Genomic DNA, 17,047 nt, shown 5'->3' with positions numbered 1-17,047 from the left:
CAGGGAGGGCCTCAGACCTTTGGGTCTGAGTAATGTGATGAACATGTTATTTCATTAAACAAAACTAGTGAATAATCCCAGCTGCATTTTGTATTTGGAAGAATTGTCAAAATTAATATATACTTTTGTGTGACTTACTGTCAAGACTCTTACTAATAGTGTGGTTTACTTCATGTAATTTTCATAGGGGAAGACACTAAGTGCTTTTGTCCTCTGCAGGTGACGACCTGATTTGCGTTGGTTTTGGTGGGGGAGATGTATCTTGACATGAAGCATCCTCTAAAATGGCTGGTGTCAAAGGCTTGACCCCGATGATGGTATTGAAAAGTTGGTCACTGATAAATTCATCAGTGGATATGTTGATGGCTGAATAGATTGTTTGGGGAGAGCTAGTTGGAGGAAGTTATGTCACTGGGGAATATATTTTGGAAAGATGCATCTTGTCTTTAGATCTTCCTCTCTGGCTCTTCTGCTTCCAGCTGCCTTTCCTTCCCACCATGGTGTTCTCCTTCAACGCAAGCCCACAGCGATAGGGCGGGCAGCTCAGCTGTGGATGGCAACCTGAAACCATAAGCCCAAAGAAGTCTTTTTCTCAGGTTATTCTGTTACAGCAATGAAAAGTGACTGTTCCTTCATCTAGTATTGGAAATGAATGGTAGACATCACTAACTACCGTACCCAGATGGGAATCGATGTACTCGGTGACTGCCTCTGACTTGGGAGTTGGTGCTGTCAATGAGACCCTTGTGTCCCCACTTTTATGAAGAGGGTATGTGGTATGGCCACAAGTTGGTTTGTATTTCAGAGATTGAAGCCATAGCCTCTCCAGTGCTAAGCAGGCATTCTACTGTATTATACCTCTAGTCCAGAATACAAATTTTAATTGCTATCAGGGAAGAGGAAAGAAAATAATGTTTTAGTATATACACTGACCTGGTGTTTTTTAAAGATTCATGTATATTTTATATCATTTATAATCTGGTATCTTACTTATAGTCACTGATTTACCAACTGCTATTAAATATTTTAGGAACAACTAAAACAGAAGGCATTTGCCCCTAAATTTGCATATAGATTATTATGTGACTCAGGACTTCAGAGTCTTATTTTGTAGTACATAGAAAAATCCAGAGGAATGATAAATGGGCAGAACCAACTGAAACTGTCCTATAAAGTTGATAACCAAGGTACTTACAGCTTTGTTGGACTTTGATACCTGAAAACTTATGTGCATGTGAGAGTTCCAAATGGTATGGCCAAGGTAGAAAAGCTGGAGCTGGGACAGGAGTTGGGGTTGAGGTGTTGTTTAGTATTTAGTATTTTGTATTTAGTCCCTAGTGCATGTACACACATACATACGCATGCAGAGTCAGAAAGTTGGACAGACTATCTCAATTGTTTGTGGCTAGTAAAGGACAAAAGCATTTCTCACAGATCTGGAGGCGGAAGTTGGAGGTCAGGGATGGTGAGGGGGCTAAATGCCCCTACGTGTAAGATGTCACCTCAGTGCTCACCTGGTAGAGAAGTATGCCCATACAAAGTAACTAGCTAGTTCTCTTGAGCCCTTTCCTAGTGAGAGTGGAACACATGCATTTTGGGAAGGCATTCTGATCAGAGCACCACCACAAAAGTTCTACTTCTGCGCACACATCCCAAAATAATTAGAAAAGCAGGGTTTATCACAAAACAGTAGAGGAATGGATAAACAAAAGGTGCCATATGTGTACAGTGGCTTGTTCAGCCATAAAAAGCATGATACATGATATAGGGATCAACTTGACCACTTGGTGAGATGTCAGACAAGGAAAACAACAAAACAAACACACAAACAACCTTCAAAGCCCTTAGAATAAGGAAAATGGAAGAGCGGTTACCAGGTCTGCAATAGGGGGATGAGTTCAGTTGTTTGTGCTGAAAAAAATCATGTACAGTGGGAACACTGAATGCCACAGAGGTCCCTGAATTAAATACTTGTAAGTGGTTATATTGGTGAATTTTATGCACATTTTCTCAGATCAAAAACTCCTCCTTAGCAAACCAAAAACAGTGTTAGAAAAACAAAAACCATACTGTTAAACCCCAAATGGCTCCTTTCAAAAGGAAAGATGGGCTGGAGAGAGAGCTTTCCAGTTGAGAATGCTCACTGTTCTTGCTGAAGACCTAAATTCAGTTTCCAGAACCCACACCAGGCAGCTCACAACCACTGGTAACTCCAGCTGCAGGGGAACATCTGAGTCCCTCTTTGGGCCTCTTAAGTGCCTATATGCACGCGCGCGCACACACACACACACGCGTGCACACACGCACGCGTGCACACACGCATGCACGCGCGCACAAAGATGGGCACACGAAGATGGGCACAAATCTTTCTAAAAAAAGAAATACATACTTCAAACAGCACAGAAGATGGCCTGTGAAGCGTCCTGTGCAGGTCAATGCTGATGTCTAGGACCAAGAGAAGCTGGAGCTTTAACATGTTCTGTCAACACCTCAGGCAGGTATGAGGCAGAGCTCGGTGTTCCTTTACTCCTTGTGTAAGATTATAGAGGCTGGCACCTCATCAAGTGCTGTGAGGGCCCCAAGTAGTCCTGGTTTGGCATTTCCTCCAGAGATTTTATTAGCAGGCCTGAGTAGGGTTTCAGGTAACTTGCATACCCCATTCTCATCCAGGAAGTATCAAAAGTATCTTTATAATAGCTCTTACATTTTGTAATGTAAGATTCTGACTCTAGAATTAAAATTGCATTGTTTACATTGCATTCTGTTGAATCAGCAATAATACTATTATTTCACACATGAACATGTATGAAACAGATCCAGAAAACTAGTAAGTACAACTAGGGGCCTTCATCTTGGTGCCTTGGGCTGAGCCATAGGAGAAGACAGTCATGGAAAGTTGATGTACTTGGGATTTGGCATAAACAAATGGTTCCAAGTTTAGGGATCATCCCAGAATACAGCTTGGGCCTGTAGTTTTTTTGAGTTACAGGCACCCGAAACCCTTGTGTTCCTGTAATGACTGCCAACATATGCCTCAGCTTAAGACCTGTACTGTCATGTGTGGGCCTCATCCTAGACTCTTAACAAGAACAGTTGCCTAGAGTTTTGTCTTTGCTAGATTTCCTTCTAAGTGACTAGTTACAGGATCCAGTAAAGTGTATATGGGTCTCCAGAGGTAAAAGTATGTGTGAACTGTTATTTATTTTGAGATAGGGTCTCCCTGTGTAGTCCTGGCTGTCCTGAAACTTGGTGTGTAGACCAGGCTGGCTTTAATTGTCAAGAGATCCACCTGCCTCTGCCTCCTGAGGGCATGTGCTGCCACACTTGACTCACCCAGTTATCAAGCACACCAGACACATCAGAGGGATTCCTGGATCGCTACTCCACATCTCTGAGTTGGATTCAGGTCTGTAGTAGGCCTGATGTTTGACATTTCTAGCAAGATTTTTTTTTTGTTCTGGGACCACAGAGAACCTCTGTTGTGTATCTTTTCCAGGGACACCAATCCCACTGAAGGCCACACTTCAAGTTTTAATTCTTTATTAAACTAACATTGCTGTAATAAACATCAACAGCTACTTGAACAGACCCATTGGTATTTTGATTATGTCCACAAATTAGAGATATTTTGCTTACTCTTACTGGTGCCTAAAACCAGCCTTACCAGGACCTCCTGGCACCTCATAATTGAAATTCCAACTGAAGTTGGGGCCTAAAGTTTGCTGTCAATGAGACCAGGTCTGGTCTTGACAGTAAAGCCACCATCAAAAGCTGCATTTAGAACTTCATCCAGGCAGCTTGCTGTGACGAAACTTAGATCCTGTCTGACGTTGCTTGGGATTTCTTCAAGGTCTTTCTCATTCCTCTTGGGAATTATGACATGCTTCAGCCCTGCTCGATGTGCTGCGAGTACCTTGTCTTTAATTCCCCCCACCTGTTAGTAAGAGAAGACAGCTGTCAGGGGTTATTGTCTGCCAAGGGGATCTCCTTTTCACTGAACTATCACTGGCTTAGATATTCAGCCCACCTTCCATTTGTTAATAGTATGAGTTGGGATGCCACTAAAAGGCTTAATGGTAGCCTATTTTAAAAATGTTTGTGTTACTTCCATATTAAATATTTTTAATGAGAGAAAATCTGAAATTATGATGGCTATGGATACCTTTAAAAAATACATATATATGTCATTACAACCTTGTATTTCGGTTGATTCCGTGGCAGCATTATATTAGCTTTGTTATATTATTCTTAGCTAGAAGAAAGGATTTTGGAGATTTTCGCCATAAAGAAATGACAAATGGAGGAAATAACTATGTTGATTTAAATGTTATATAATGTGACCTGTATCTTAATATATACAATTTGTTTTTTATAAAATAAAGTTTTAAAAGTTAAATGAACAAACAGAACTGGTCTTACAGAAGAAGCTCAATTGTGTTATGAGATCATTGCCTTCATTACCACAAAGCGAAGAAGACCTTTGTGCCACCTAAAAATGAGAACACTCCAAACTAGCTCTGGTGTTTTTTTGTTGTTTTGTGACAAAATCACTGTAGATTACCCTGGCCTTTACTCATAGAGACCCGTCTGCTACTGTTTCCTGCTCCCAAGTGCTGGGATTAAAGGCATGTGCCACCAGGGCTGGCCCCACTTGTGTTTTAAAAACAAACAGAAAGCTATGCCCACAATGGTTCCTTCACAAACGATGGGGTCTGATTTCTTTTCTCTCCAATGTGACCCTGACTTTGTAACCTGTCTGTAAGAAGCATATGGAAGTGATGCTATGTGAGGCATAAAAAGAAAGCTCCTGCCTAGATCTTGGACCACTTGCCCTAGAGGTAGCAAGGTATCATGTTTGAAGTTATCTACAGAGTGGGAAAACCCACAAGGTGAGGACTTGGGCCTCCTATGCATCATACAGAAGCAGGTCCTCCTGTTGAGTCACCCAGGTGACTGTGGCCTGCAGTCAAGACCCTGAACCAGAAAAGGGCTAAGTTCCCGGGTCTCCCCACATGGGATCCAGCCTAACTGGCTAGCTGTAGGCCTTCTTACACAGCTGTCACCCTGCCCCAGACTGCACTTTTCTGGAGTGCCTTCTTCAGAGAAAATTCTGAGGCAGACTGCTTCCTTCCAGTGTGAAATGTCTGTTTTTACACTCACACTTGATTGACACAGACACATATATAATCCTGTTACACTGTATATCCACTGTTACTCAGTGAGCTGATATAATCCTGTTACACTGTATATCCACTGTTACTCAGTGAGCTGATATAATCCTGTTATACTTTATATCCACTGTTAGTGAGCTGAGAACTCCTGAGAACATCTTGGCTGTTTGGTGTAGTCTTTCCACTCCAGGACATGCTCTGTTAATTTCTTTGGTTATTTGTTCTAGTCCATCTTCCTGTTTGCTCTAATTCCTGTCAGATGTTGGACATGTCAGACTGATTATACTGTATATTATTTTCCTAGTCATTCTTTAACCACACTTCACCTATAAGATTCCCTTTTATTTTAGCCTTAGCGATTTTTTTTTTTAAAGTTCTACCACTTTTCTTCATACTTGCATGGTTGAATGCAAATCTTGGGGTACAATAGTTTCAGTGGTTTTCCAATATTAGGAATTGAACTGAGTCTTACATGCAAGGCTAAGAAAGTCCTCTGCTACTGAGGCCTATCTCTGGCTCCTTTTTACTTTGAGGCAGGGTCTCACTAAGTTGCTCATGCTGCTTCAGTCTTCCTGAGTTGCTGGGGTTTTAGGTGTGTGCCTGGCCCCTTTCATGTTCTTAATTGGCAATTCTATAATCTACTTTCATTCATATTTTGCAGAGTAAAGCACATTAGCTCTTTTTTTTCCTATGGATCTGTCAATCTTTTGTTTTTTGTTTTTGTTTTGTTTGTTTTTGGGGACAGGGTTTCTCTGTGTAACAGCCCTGGCTGCCCTGGAACTCATTTTAATTCAGTTCCCATTTCTATGCTGCTAGTTTTGCTATACATCTTGCCAATTACGGTAATCTAAGATTTCTACAAGGTTCTAGAATGTCTCAAATGAACTTCAAGAAGTGTGGGTTGAGCTTAAAAGCAACCATCTGACTTTAACTGCTAAGTAGAGAAACTGCAGACCTTTATCTTCTGTCAACCACACTAATAAATCTTTTTAGATGACAAGGGAACATGGAGTCAGGTTTTCTTTTACTTGACCCAAAGTTTAAAATATAAGTTAGTTACAGATTACATTTTTAATGTCTATTTTAAACCAAAGTTTTTACAAAAATAAGGCAAACTACTATTCATGTAAGTTTAAAAATATTAATTTGAGTAAAAATGACAAGCACATGAATGTTGTCTATACTTACTGGGAGAACAAGCCCTCTCAGAGTAATTTCCCCAGTCATGGCTACATCTGAACGCACCAGCCGCCCACTGAAAAGTGAGGCGAGACAAGTTACTATGGTAACACCAGCAGATGGTCCATCTTTTGTGACAGCTCCAGCTGGGAAGTGCAGATGGATGTCTGTGTTGTCAAGAAGATCAAAACTTCCAAAAGCTTTAAAAGGGGGGAAAAAAAGGGATTTTAATGTAGAAAAATTAAACACATTTTTTTTTCTCTGAATAAAACCAAACACAAAAATGGATGTTTTGTGTAAATGGATCCTTCAAAAAATATTAATGGATAGTGTACTTAGAGTGAGGTCTGGACAGAAAGATTCACTCTATGTATGATTTAAAACAAACCTTTGCTCTTGTTTTTAGTTCAGGCACTAAACCAGATAGTTCTAACATAATCACTAGAGTCTCCGTAGGTATTCAGAAGCCAAGCCCTAGACTTGACTGAATGGGTCACCTTTGTCACACACTCTAAGATGCTTCCTGGATCATGATCCCAGCGCCCTCCTTCCAGCTGGTTCCCACAGCTGCTAGGCCATGTACCATTAGTCAGGTGGTATTTCTTTGCATTGCTTCGAAGCCAGCTAATGGCAAGATGGGCAGACTCCTTCATGACGTCCCCGAGCTGGCCGGTCAGTGTTAGCTGGCCTTCACCGTCCATTCTACTTGCCTCCACGAACATGATTTTGCCACCCAAGGGAGTCCATGCTAATCCTATTGCCACTCCAGGCTGACTCAAACGCTCAGATACCTTGAAGGAAGAAAAAGTGATTAGCTACATCAACATGAAGAAATTGTTTCCAGAGCATTTAATTGTACTGTCCTCTAAGATTCTGCCTTCCCAGGGCAAGCTTAAGCACTAATCTCTGAGAACTATGTACCTGAGATTATTTGGAGTCATACCTTTTACTACCCTGTTTTCTGCCACAGAGATACGTACACTTCTTATTTAGTATTTGCCGGATGCAGTTGAGCTCTAAAACATGGGTGAGTCACTGACTTCCAGAGCTGGGTCCAGTTATATATGCCTTGACTTTCAGGAAACAGTCCTTCTATCAGTGCGCATGCCTCAGGGAGCAGCACTCCTCTCCCTGACACTCAGCCGAGAAGCAGAATCTCTCGAAGGCTTTCTGTTGCTACTGCAGAAACACTGCCACTCCCTAGTGATATCCTAGGCTCGGGGCATGGGACAGCCCTGTGCTGCGTGGCTACAGTTTAACTAGAGAGAGCTGCTTAGCTGGGATTATGAGTCTAGGTGATAAACTATAGGGTGACACATCCCAGGTATGAAAATGCAAAGTAGCAGTTAGAGACAGCAGTGCTAACTTTGCTGTACCCCATGTCTCCAGACTGCCCATTCTGTTGTGTTACCAGAGGCAGAGGAAATAAGTACAGTATGTCACCCAGTACCAATGCACTGTGAGGTTTCTCCACTGTCAGGTACCTGTGTCACTATGGGACAGCAGAGACTGGCTGGCTTCTGATAGAAGACTGGGTGCTCACACCGTCTTTCTCTAGCAGGTGTGGCAGAGAAAACTGGCATCAGGGGAGCCACTGGGTAGTCGCCTACGTTAAGGGCTAACTTTGACCTTTCCCTTCACAGGGAGGCAGCAGATTTAGCTATCCATGGGCACCAGCCCCGCTCACCCAGTCACTTCCTCTAGCACCAGCACCTGCTCTGTGCTGTATTTAATGAGAAAGATGGGAAAGATAGGCCAGTGCTGTTTAAGAACAAGACAAATAGATGATAAAACTGTTCACAATCTTAAAAAATTAGAACAGGAATCAATTTTCTTATTCTTTTTATTGCATGGCTTCTTTCCCGGGCTGGATGAACTAACCCTAAAGAATAATCTTAAGAATACAAAGTCATCTTTAACACAGTAAGCTACAATTATTAATTAAAATTTTATTAGCTGTCCATCACATTCTTACAGCTGAATCCTCAAAACTATTAACCATGTTGCTTCAAGAAACCAGGCAAGGGGATGGAGAAATGAGTCAGCAGTCAAGGTCACTTAGTGGTCTTGTAGAGGATCCAGATTCAGCTAATGGACTCACATGGCAGCTCACAGCCAGCTGCCTGTTAACTCCAGTTTCAGGGCATCCCATCCCCTCTTCTGGCCTCCATGGGCACCAAGGATGCAAGTGCTACGTAGACAAACATTCAGGCAAAACACCCATACACATAAAATTTAAAAAGAAAGAAACTAGACTGGGGAGATGATGCTGTAGGTAAAAGAGCTTGCTCTGTAAGTCTGATGTCCTGAGTTCAATTCCAGGCTCAAGTAAGAAGCCGAGCATGGCAATGTGCATTTAATCTCAGCATTCCTACAGGCAATTGGAGGTAGAGATGGAGAATCATTGAAACTTGCATACCAGTTTGTAGCTGGAAATTTCTCCAGTCTTGCCAGGCCCACAGCCACTCAGACCCAAGTAAAAACACAGAGACTTACATTACTTATAAACTGTAAGGCCGTGGCAGGCTTCTTGTTATCTAGTTCTTATATCTTAACCCATTAGTTGCCATGTGGCTTGTGGCTTACCAGTACTTTACATCTTCTCATGGTGGCAACTGGCAGTGTCTACTGACAGCTTTCCACTTCCCAGCATTCTCCTCTCTTTGTCCCGCCTATACTTCCTGCCTGGCTACTGGCCAATCAGCACTTTATTTATTAACCAATCAGAACAACACATTCACAGCATACAGATATCCACAGCACTAGTTAGCCTGATATATGTGGTGTCAAAACCAAGAAGGACCCTGCCATAGTGTAGGCAGGACAAGAGAGAGGAGAATGCGAGGTAGAAGAAGGATGAGTGAGGAGACACTGCCAGCTGCTACCATGTAAGATACTGGTAAACCACAAGCCACATGGCAAGGTATAGATTTATAAAAATGGGTTAATTTTGGCCAGGTGGTGGTGGCGCACGCCTTTAATCCCAGCACTCGGGAGGCAGAGGCAGGCGGATCTCTGTGAGTTCGAGGCCAGCCTGGGCTACCAAGTGAGTCCCAGGAAAGGCGTAAAGCTACACAGAGAAACCCTGTCTCGAAAAACCAAAAAAAAAAAAAAAAAAAAAAAAAAAAAAAATGGGTTAATTTAAGATATAAAGATTAGATACCAAGAAGCCTGCCTTAGCCATACAGTTTATAAATAAATAATATAAGTGACTCTGTGTGTTTACTTGACTGCAGGACTGGCGGGTGAGAGAGATTTGTCCTGACTGTGGGCCAGGCAGGACCAGGAAAACTTCAGCAACACCCTGCCTGAAAAACAAGGTGGGAAGGCAGTTATCCTCTGACTTCCACATGTATATCATGGCATGCAAGTGGACTGGCATGCCTGCATATGTGCGCATGCTTACATACATGCTACTTTCCTAACATTGTCTGCTTGAGAATCATGGTATTCTGGGCAGGAGACTGGGAGATTGTTAACTGGAAGAGTGGGTGTGGCCAGGCTGAAAGTGTCAAGACTCATAGTAAGTGGAGACTGACCTGAGGTGGAGAGCAGTGAAAGCCTGCATGCCATACACAAACAGGAGAATGAAATTATGATCAAACAGCAGATCCCTGTGGTCAAGGTTAGTACAGTTACCCAAGGAAAGAACCTGGGATTCTTAGATTTGGAGTCCTGAGGTTTTGTGTTCTCACATAAAACTCAACAATCAAGCTCATGGGGAGCCCAAACATCTCTTAAATGCAATCCTAAATCCTGGCCTCTCTACAGAGCAAGCTGTGTTTTACAGCGTTTCTTAAGAAGTGACTCAACAAAACAATTCAAAACCCTGTTGACCCATTATTACTACCGATTTGTGGAGTCAGCGGTTCTATCAGCTAGGACAGGTGGACGCTTGAGGTTTAGACTGTTTTCTGGGGCTGGAGAGATGGCTCAGCTGCTAAAGGTACTTGCTGCCAAGCCTCATGTCCTGAGTTTGATTCACAGAAGAACCCATATGGTGAGAGAACCGACTCCCAAAATATGTTCCCTGACTTCCACATGCATACTGTGACATGTGCCTGTGCGCAAACACACACAAAACCTTTTAAGAATGTTTTTCTCACTGGGCAGTGGTGGCACACACCTTTGATCCTAGCACTCAGGAGGCAAAGGCAGGCGGATCTCTGAGTCTGAGGCCAGTTTGGTCTACAGAGAGTTCCAAGACAGCCAAGTGCAGTTAAGGCTACACAAACAAAGAATGTTATTCTCACTATGCGTCCAAGTAGAGTAAGAGCATCTCAGGTCCATCCCTGCCCTCCAATGCCTGTGCGCGTTAGGCAGACAGTGTACCTCTGAACTCTAACCCCAGCCCTCAAGAAGAGTTGTGTTATGTTCCCACTCATACTGCCAGATATGCTACATGCAGAACAAGGAAACATGTAGCATGGTTAAAGAAAAGGTTATTGGACACTAGACTGGGTCTCTTAGTGGCATTGCTGCTGAGTTGTTTCTTCAGCCCTACTGGTTTTAGAACTTCAAATATCAACTTCTAAGAAGAATTTGCATATCTCATTGTGGCCAAGTTGATATTGCTTTTACCTCACATGACTAAAATAATGGCATCTTCAAATGTGCAGAGTTCTTTTGACCCTTTTAGTTTAGAGGAAGACTTGTGGACCCGCCAAGATTTTACGGTCACCTCCATTCCTTTCACAAAGAGCCATGGTGTCCTAGTAAGGCCCTGGCAAACATTACAGGAATATAAATGGGAATGTGCCCCAGGAATGATAGACCACGGACAGAGGAAGAACGTGGAGCAAGTGGAGCAAGCCACAAGTGCATCCACAAAGTGCCTGTTTCTGCAGGGGCCCTGGAGAGGCGAGGTCCCTGTCTGGGGAGAGGGACAGTGTCAGAGCAGACTCTTAGGGTAAGAGTGGGCTTGCAAACCGCCTGCTGGAGTCCTCCTTTCCACTCCACTGGTAAAGTAGTCCCATGTAACAGCTAAGAAGCTGTTAGGAAAAGAAAGTGACGTCAAGGAGCACTGCTAAGCCATGTGTACAGCTTTTCCTTTCTGTTCTTCCTGCTCTTTCTCTGCCAGGGCTCTTGGAACAGCAGAAACTCAACATCAACTCTTTGTTTAAATAGTTTAAATTCTCAGAGAACTGCTGGAATGAGCTTTTTTCTGAAGTCTAGAGAAAGTGGATCAGAACATGGGATCAGAACCCATCTTCACTCACAAACTCACTGACTCTAACAGCGAGAAAGATTAACTACTTTTCTCAACAAAAATTAAGCTCCATTTCTTTAAAAGTTTTTAAATTCAAATCCATGGTATCTTAAGAATGCAAACAGCCCAAATGCCTTGGTTGTGTGGTTCCAGTTCAGATTTGCCGGCAAGAATAAACAAGGACAGTTCTGGTGACTGGGAGCTTTGTCGGGGAGGCTCATTACCTTCGACAGCCAGTTCAAAAATTAATACGTGAGCAAGGAAGATGGGTGCAGGGAGTGTTTCTTCTCCCCTTTGTTTGTGAGCCCTTGGGAAAAACCATCATCACTGGTAATGATTTTGAATTTTTGCTAGAGACTGCCTTATGCATGTTTTAACAGATTCATTTTCTAGACATCTTTACAAAGCTTTCCTAGGAACTGTGAAAGCACCCTGAACATCTAAACACCCCCAAACATGTCATAATGCCTTCAACATCCTATTCTATAACTTATGTCCATCTGCTGCCTCAGCTCGTCCTGGCTCTTAGTCCTTCTGTGAAGTAGGAAAGGGAAAAGCAGAAAAGAACAGTAATAGGGTGAGCTCAACACTCGGTTTAACCCCAAAGGAATTACCCATGGGTCAGCAGGCTCCTGAAAGACACTAGCAGCTGTCTGACCCTAAAGCTGGGTTCTTGCTTTCCCACAGCGGGGACTGGGCAGATTCCCTGCCCCTTTCCCAAGCCCTCAGTGGCACAGGACATCCTTGATTAAAATCCACACTAGAAGATGGGATTCTCTGCAGCAGCAAATCCACTGGCATGAGCCACTCCTGAGATGGAGCGGAGGACTCAATCAAGCCAGCCTGGCTGCCCAGAAGAGGACATGACCAGGGTCTCTTCCCTTACAGATCCACACTATGACATGTAACAGTACACAGGGAAATTTCCCACTTGACAGAACTTCAGCCTCAGAAACCACAATTCTACTTGCCCGATACCAAGTAAGCATCCATGTAAATACAGTTATAAGAATTTTCACCTCTAGCTCATATAGTGGTGGTCCCAGGATATCTTTCAGAGCATGGAAGTCGATCAGAATCGGCATTTCGGGGGGCAGGGCTAGGTCCGCAGTGTCAGTGATGGATTCAGGCTTCGCATCTTCCAGCACGTGCTCTCTGCAACCTAAGAGAAACATTTCTTTACAAGTTCTGAGAGAGCTGCGGGTTTGAAAATTCATTAGTAGTAAAGTGTGATTGGAGGCATGGTGGATGCCACCAGTTCAGTCCTTTATGCACTTACGGGCAGAGCCTTCCTTTACCTGTGCACAAGTGGAGACCCAGTCTTTCAGAGCCCTTAAGGGAGTATCTGCAATGCCTTTACTTGTTTACTGTCTGCCCAATCACAAGAGGCAAATCGGACTGTCTTCTTTTAAAATATAAATTCTCTCATGGGGAATAATGTTTGGTTGAGTGTGGTGGCTCAAACCTTCCAGCAATTGGGAAGCAGAGAAGGAGGGCTGCTGAAAATCCCAGGTTAGCCTGGTATACAAAATAAGATCCTGTCTACAAACAACAAATACCTTCCAAAGTAGTAATGTTGAGGCAGGCTAGGTAAAATGGACTATATCCCAGCACTTGGGAGGTTCAGGCAGGAGGATCACAAGTTCAAAGCTTGCCTGGGCAACAGAAGAAATTTAAGAGCAAGCTGGGCAACTTAGTGAGACTGCCTCAAAAAGAAAAAGTCAGGCATGATGGCACACGTCTTTAATCTCAGTACTTAGGAGGTGGCAGGCAGACCTCTGTGAATTTGAGGCCATCCTGGTCAGGACAACAAAGGCTATGTAGTGAGACCCTGAGTAGTGTAAATAGATAAATAAGTAAATAAGGAAGGAAAAGCAGCTGGGGTTATTTTCACTGGGAGTGTGCTTGCTTAGCATATATGAGGACTTAGTTTTAAAACTTGCACCCTAGGAAACAAAGTAACAATGAACACCAGGCACAGTTCAACTGCTGGCCCCGAGACCAGAGGCTGGGGGTGTGGACACAACATCTCTTAGTACAGTTCTGTTGGATTGGCAGAGCCTGGGCCACAGGACAAACTCCCTCTTGAGGAGTTTGATATGGTGTCCCATTTTCTTATATGGTTTTGGAGATAGGGTTTTATTACATAGAATAAACTGGCCTCAAATATTCATTCTCCTGCCTCGACCTCTTGGGTGCTGCCATTACAGATATGTTCAACCACTCCCATCCAGGTGTCCTGTCTCACTATCTAATGGGCAATGTGAGCCTGGAGATGACAGAGCCCTGATGGTCTATGTACGGGTTTTGTTTTTTAAACACAGGGCCTTGCCTTGTAGCTTGGTTGGCTTCCAACTCATGATCTTTTGCTTCACTCTGAGTGCTGGGGTTGAGGGCATGTGCCATGGTACCTAGCCAGCAATGGCTCTTCTGTATGGATAAAGCTCAACTTTAAGGTTATTACCTGCCCATAAATAATTGGGCATGCTACAGCGGAAGATGCAGAAGCCTAGTTTGAGGTACTTCTCCCATTAGAGCATGCTGCTTGATGATAAAGTAAAAAGTACTTATTTTCATTTGGGTTTAGCATATGGGGGATGGACCATGCTGAGCTCAGAGGTTACCTCTCCTATCAGTTTTTGTAACTCCTCAGGTCAAAGATATTACATGACCTGCAATCAGACCTAAAAGGAGTTGAGGTTTAAAATTGTAGGGGTCAGGGGAGCTGGAGAGATTACTTGCTGCTCTTACAGAGGACCTGGGTTGGTTCCCATCACCCTTATGGCAGCTTACAACTTTCTGTAACTGCAGTTTCAAGGGACCCAAAGCCTCTTCTTGCCTCCTTGAGTGCCAGCCACATATACGGTGCACAGACATACATGTAGGCAAAAAAAGGCAAAAACATTCATACACATAAAAAACAAAGCAAACAAAACAGAAATCCCCCTCCCCAATCTGTATGGGCTGGAGAAACAGCTTCATGGGTAAAGGCACTGCAGCCCATTCTGACAGGTTCGATTCCTGGGCCCCCACATGGTCGTCTGACTTATGTATGCATGCAGGTGCACATGGGCACACCCACAATTTTTAAATCAGTACACATATTTTAGACAGGCTCTCACTGTGTAGCTCTGGCTGGTGTGGATCTTGCTATATCGACTAGGTGGCCTCAAACTAAAAATTAACTGCCCTTCCTGAGTGCTGAGAATAGTGAATGGCATGTGTCACCATGCTGGGCATAAAAATGTTTAAACACTGCAGGAAATTGTGCCTCTGCTTTGTCTCATAGCTATTGTGCTGCCAGAGTCACCTGGAAGAGGAAAGGTCAGTTGAGGAATTGCTTGAATCTGATTGGCCTGTAGGCATGTTTGTGGGTTTGTTTTTGTTAGGTCTCAAACCAGGGACAAATGGCCAAGGTGCCTATTTAACATATCAAAGCTGGCCTGGCAGCAGGTCTCCCAGCATCCCTCAGTCTCTACTTGTTTCAGGGGCCTCCTGGTTGGCACACCCTGCCCCCTTCCCCCTTCCCCTAAACTTCTCCAGCCCAGGGCTGGGCTGCCCTTCCTTAGATAATCCAACTATTTTGGTTACCTGGTCCATTTGGCCTACTCTTTGGGCCTCCTGGCTGCTGCATCTGGTCCCCCTCTCCCCTCCCCCTTCCCCGCCCCTTCTCCTCACATGGCTCAGGGTATGTCCTCTCTGAACTCTCCCAGAAGTCCCTGCCTCTGACGATGCTCTCCCACATATCTACAATAAACTCTACCACCATACCTAGGAGAAGTCATGTTCCTTTTTATTTATTTCCTCTTTTTTCATTCAGTTTTCCTTATTAATGATCGATGTGAGAGGGCCCAGCCCACTGGGAGTGATGCCACCCCTGGGCAGATAGCCATGGATTGTGTAAGAAAGCAACCTGAGCAAGCCCTGGAGAAGACCCAGTGAGCAGCATCCCTTCACAGTATCTGCTTCGGTCCCTGCCCTGACTTCCCTTGAGGATGGGCTGTGATGTGCAAGTATAAGCCAAATAAAGCCTTTCCTCTCTCAGGCTGATTATGTCATGGTGTTGATTACCTCAAGAGAAAGCAAACTAAGACACCAGCCTTGTGCTCTTTTTGGTCTTGCCTTGATTTCCTCTGCTATCTATGATGTACTTAAATTGTCTTAACCTCCCAGTGAAAGTGATCACTGTGCACACAATTAGAAAGATACAGTGATTACAGTCAGTGAAAAATCCTATGTTTATATATTTTCATTTTGTTACAATTTTCCCATTTTTTCTTTTTCTTTCTTATACTCTTACAGGTCATAACATTAAGACTTTTTGTTTCATTAACTTCTTTTCTTCCAAAAGTGATTACCAAGTATGCATAACAACAGCAAACCCTGAATTTAGTCTCTAATGCTAACTGGAATCATTATGAGGGGACCATTAAATGACACAGTGTGACCTGAAGGGTAAAGGATCTTCTGGCCTTCTCTTTACAAATGAATTATGGGTAACAGAGGAATGAAAATAAGACTTGTTGGCAAGTTGATAAGAGAACAAGCTGAGCTATGCAAGGTCCTCACTACCTATTTCTATGGCGTTCTAAGAATTAAAAAGAAAATCTTTCTAGATTCCACAGTGCGATGGACATGTATTGGAAGTGTGGAGTCGTCTTACATACACGCTCATTACTGTGCCTGTAATGCACAGGATCTTCCAAGGTCTGGCTCAACATATACTACAAAGTCTTTTTAATCTTCCTAACTTCCTTCATAGTACTTCTTACACACACACACACACACACACACACACACACACACACACACACACACACACACACACACAGAGAGCAACTGTTGGCTTCTCTGAGGCTTGTGAAGTGGCAGACTTTCTGCAAGTGACTGTTTTCAGCTGCATTTGATCTTCGAGGAGAAGAGAAAGCAGGTGTCCCTCATTAGCTGCAAGGGAAAAGCACTCCCTGCTTCAGGTTACTGCACCCAAGAGTGGAAGGAAGTGCCTCCGACAGCTGTCAGCTGCCCAGAAGTGCTCTGTGGGCTCTGCTGAGATGGAATTGCTGTTGCTGGATTGTCACAGAGGGGATAAGGCCACAGAGGGGGGGTGGGGATCAAGAAACCATTATGGAGGTACTGTCTTGGGACAGCCAACTTTTTCCAAGTGTAGCCCTGGACTCAAGGCTTTGTACACAGAGGAAGGAGACTTTTCTACAGAAAGGATGGCCCTTTATGCACCAGCAGCTATTATAAAATTCCAGTGAGCTCAGAGCTAATCTACAGTAAAAACGTTCCATAATTAAAACATCCGGCTTTGATCACCAGCACTGGTCTCTCTCCTTTCTGGCCACTGGCAGATGGAACCAGCCGCTCCTGCTGCCCTGGAGCCATCTCCAACTGTGAGCCAGAACAAACCTCTGCTCCTTTAAATTGTTTCTTGTCGGGTACCTAAAATAAAACTGGTCTAGCCAAGTGGAGCTGTTGGGATAAA

The 17,047-nt window shown here is 43.7% G+C and overlaps 1 protein-coding gene across 3 annotated transcripts in view; it reads right to left on the bottom strand.

Annotated features, from left to right (window-relative positions):
- Positions 1-3,523: 3,523 nt before the first annotated feature.
- Lonp2 (lon peptidase 2, peroxisomal) overlaps positions 3,524-17,047 on the bottom strand; it is a 108,315-nt gene continuing 94,791 nt past the window's right edge. For 2 of the 3 annotated variants that reach the window (XM_028893970.2, XM_037206064.1), the window contains 4 exons: positions 12,579-12,721; positions 6,934-7,141; positions 6,360-6,550; positions 3,524-3,934 (listed from right to left, as the gene is read on the bottom strand). In XM_028893970.2, coding sequence (XP_028749803.2) covers positions 3,713-3,934; positions 6,360-6,550; positions 6,934-7,141; positions 12,579-12,721 — 764 coding nt within the window. In that variant the 3' untranslated portion in view covers positions 3,524-3,712. The remainder of the gene's footprint in view (positions 3,935-6,359; positions 6,551-6,933; positions 7,142-12,578; positions 12,722-17,047) is intronic. The other variant, XM_028893971.1, reaches the window with a different exon arrangement.

The sequence above is a fragment of the Peromyscus leucopus genome, chromosome 5, assembly GCF_004664715.2.
Source record: "Peromyscus leucopus breed LL Stock chromosome 5, UCI_PerLeu_2.1, whole genome shotgun sequence".
In the NCBI taxonomy this organism is placed as follows: domain Eukaryota; kingdom Metazoa; phylum Chordata; class Mammalia; order Rodentia; family Cricetidae; genus Peromyscus; species Peromyscus leucopus.
This window is presented reverse-complemented; position numbering and strand designations above follow the sequence as displayed.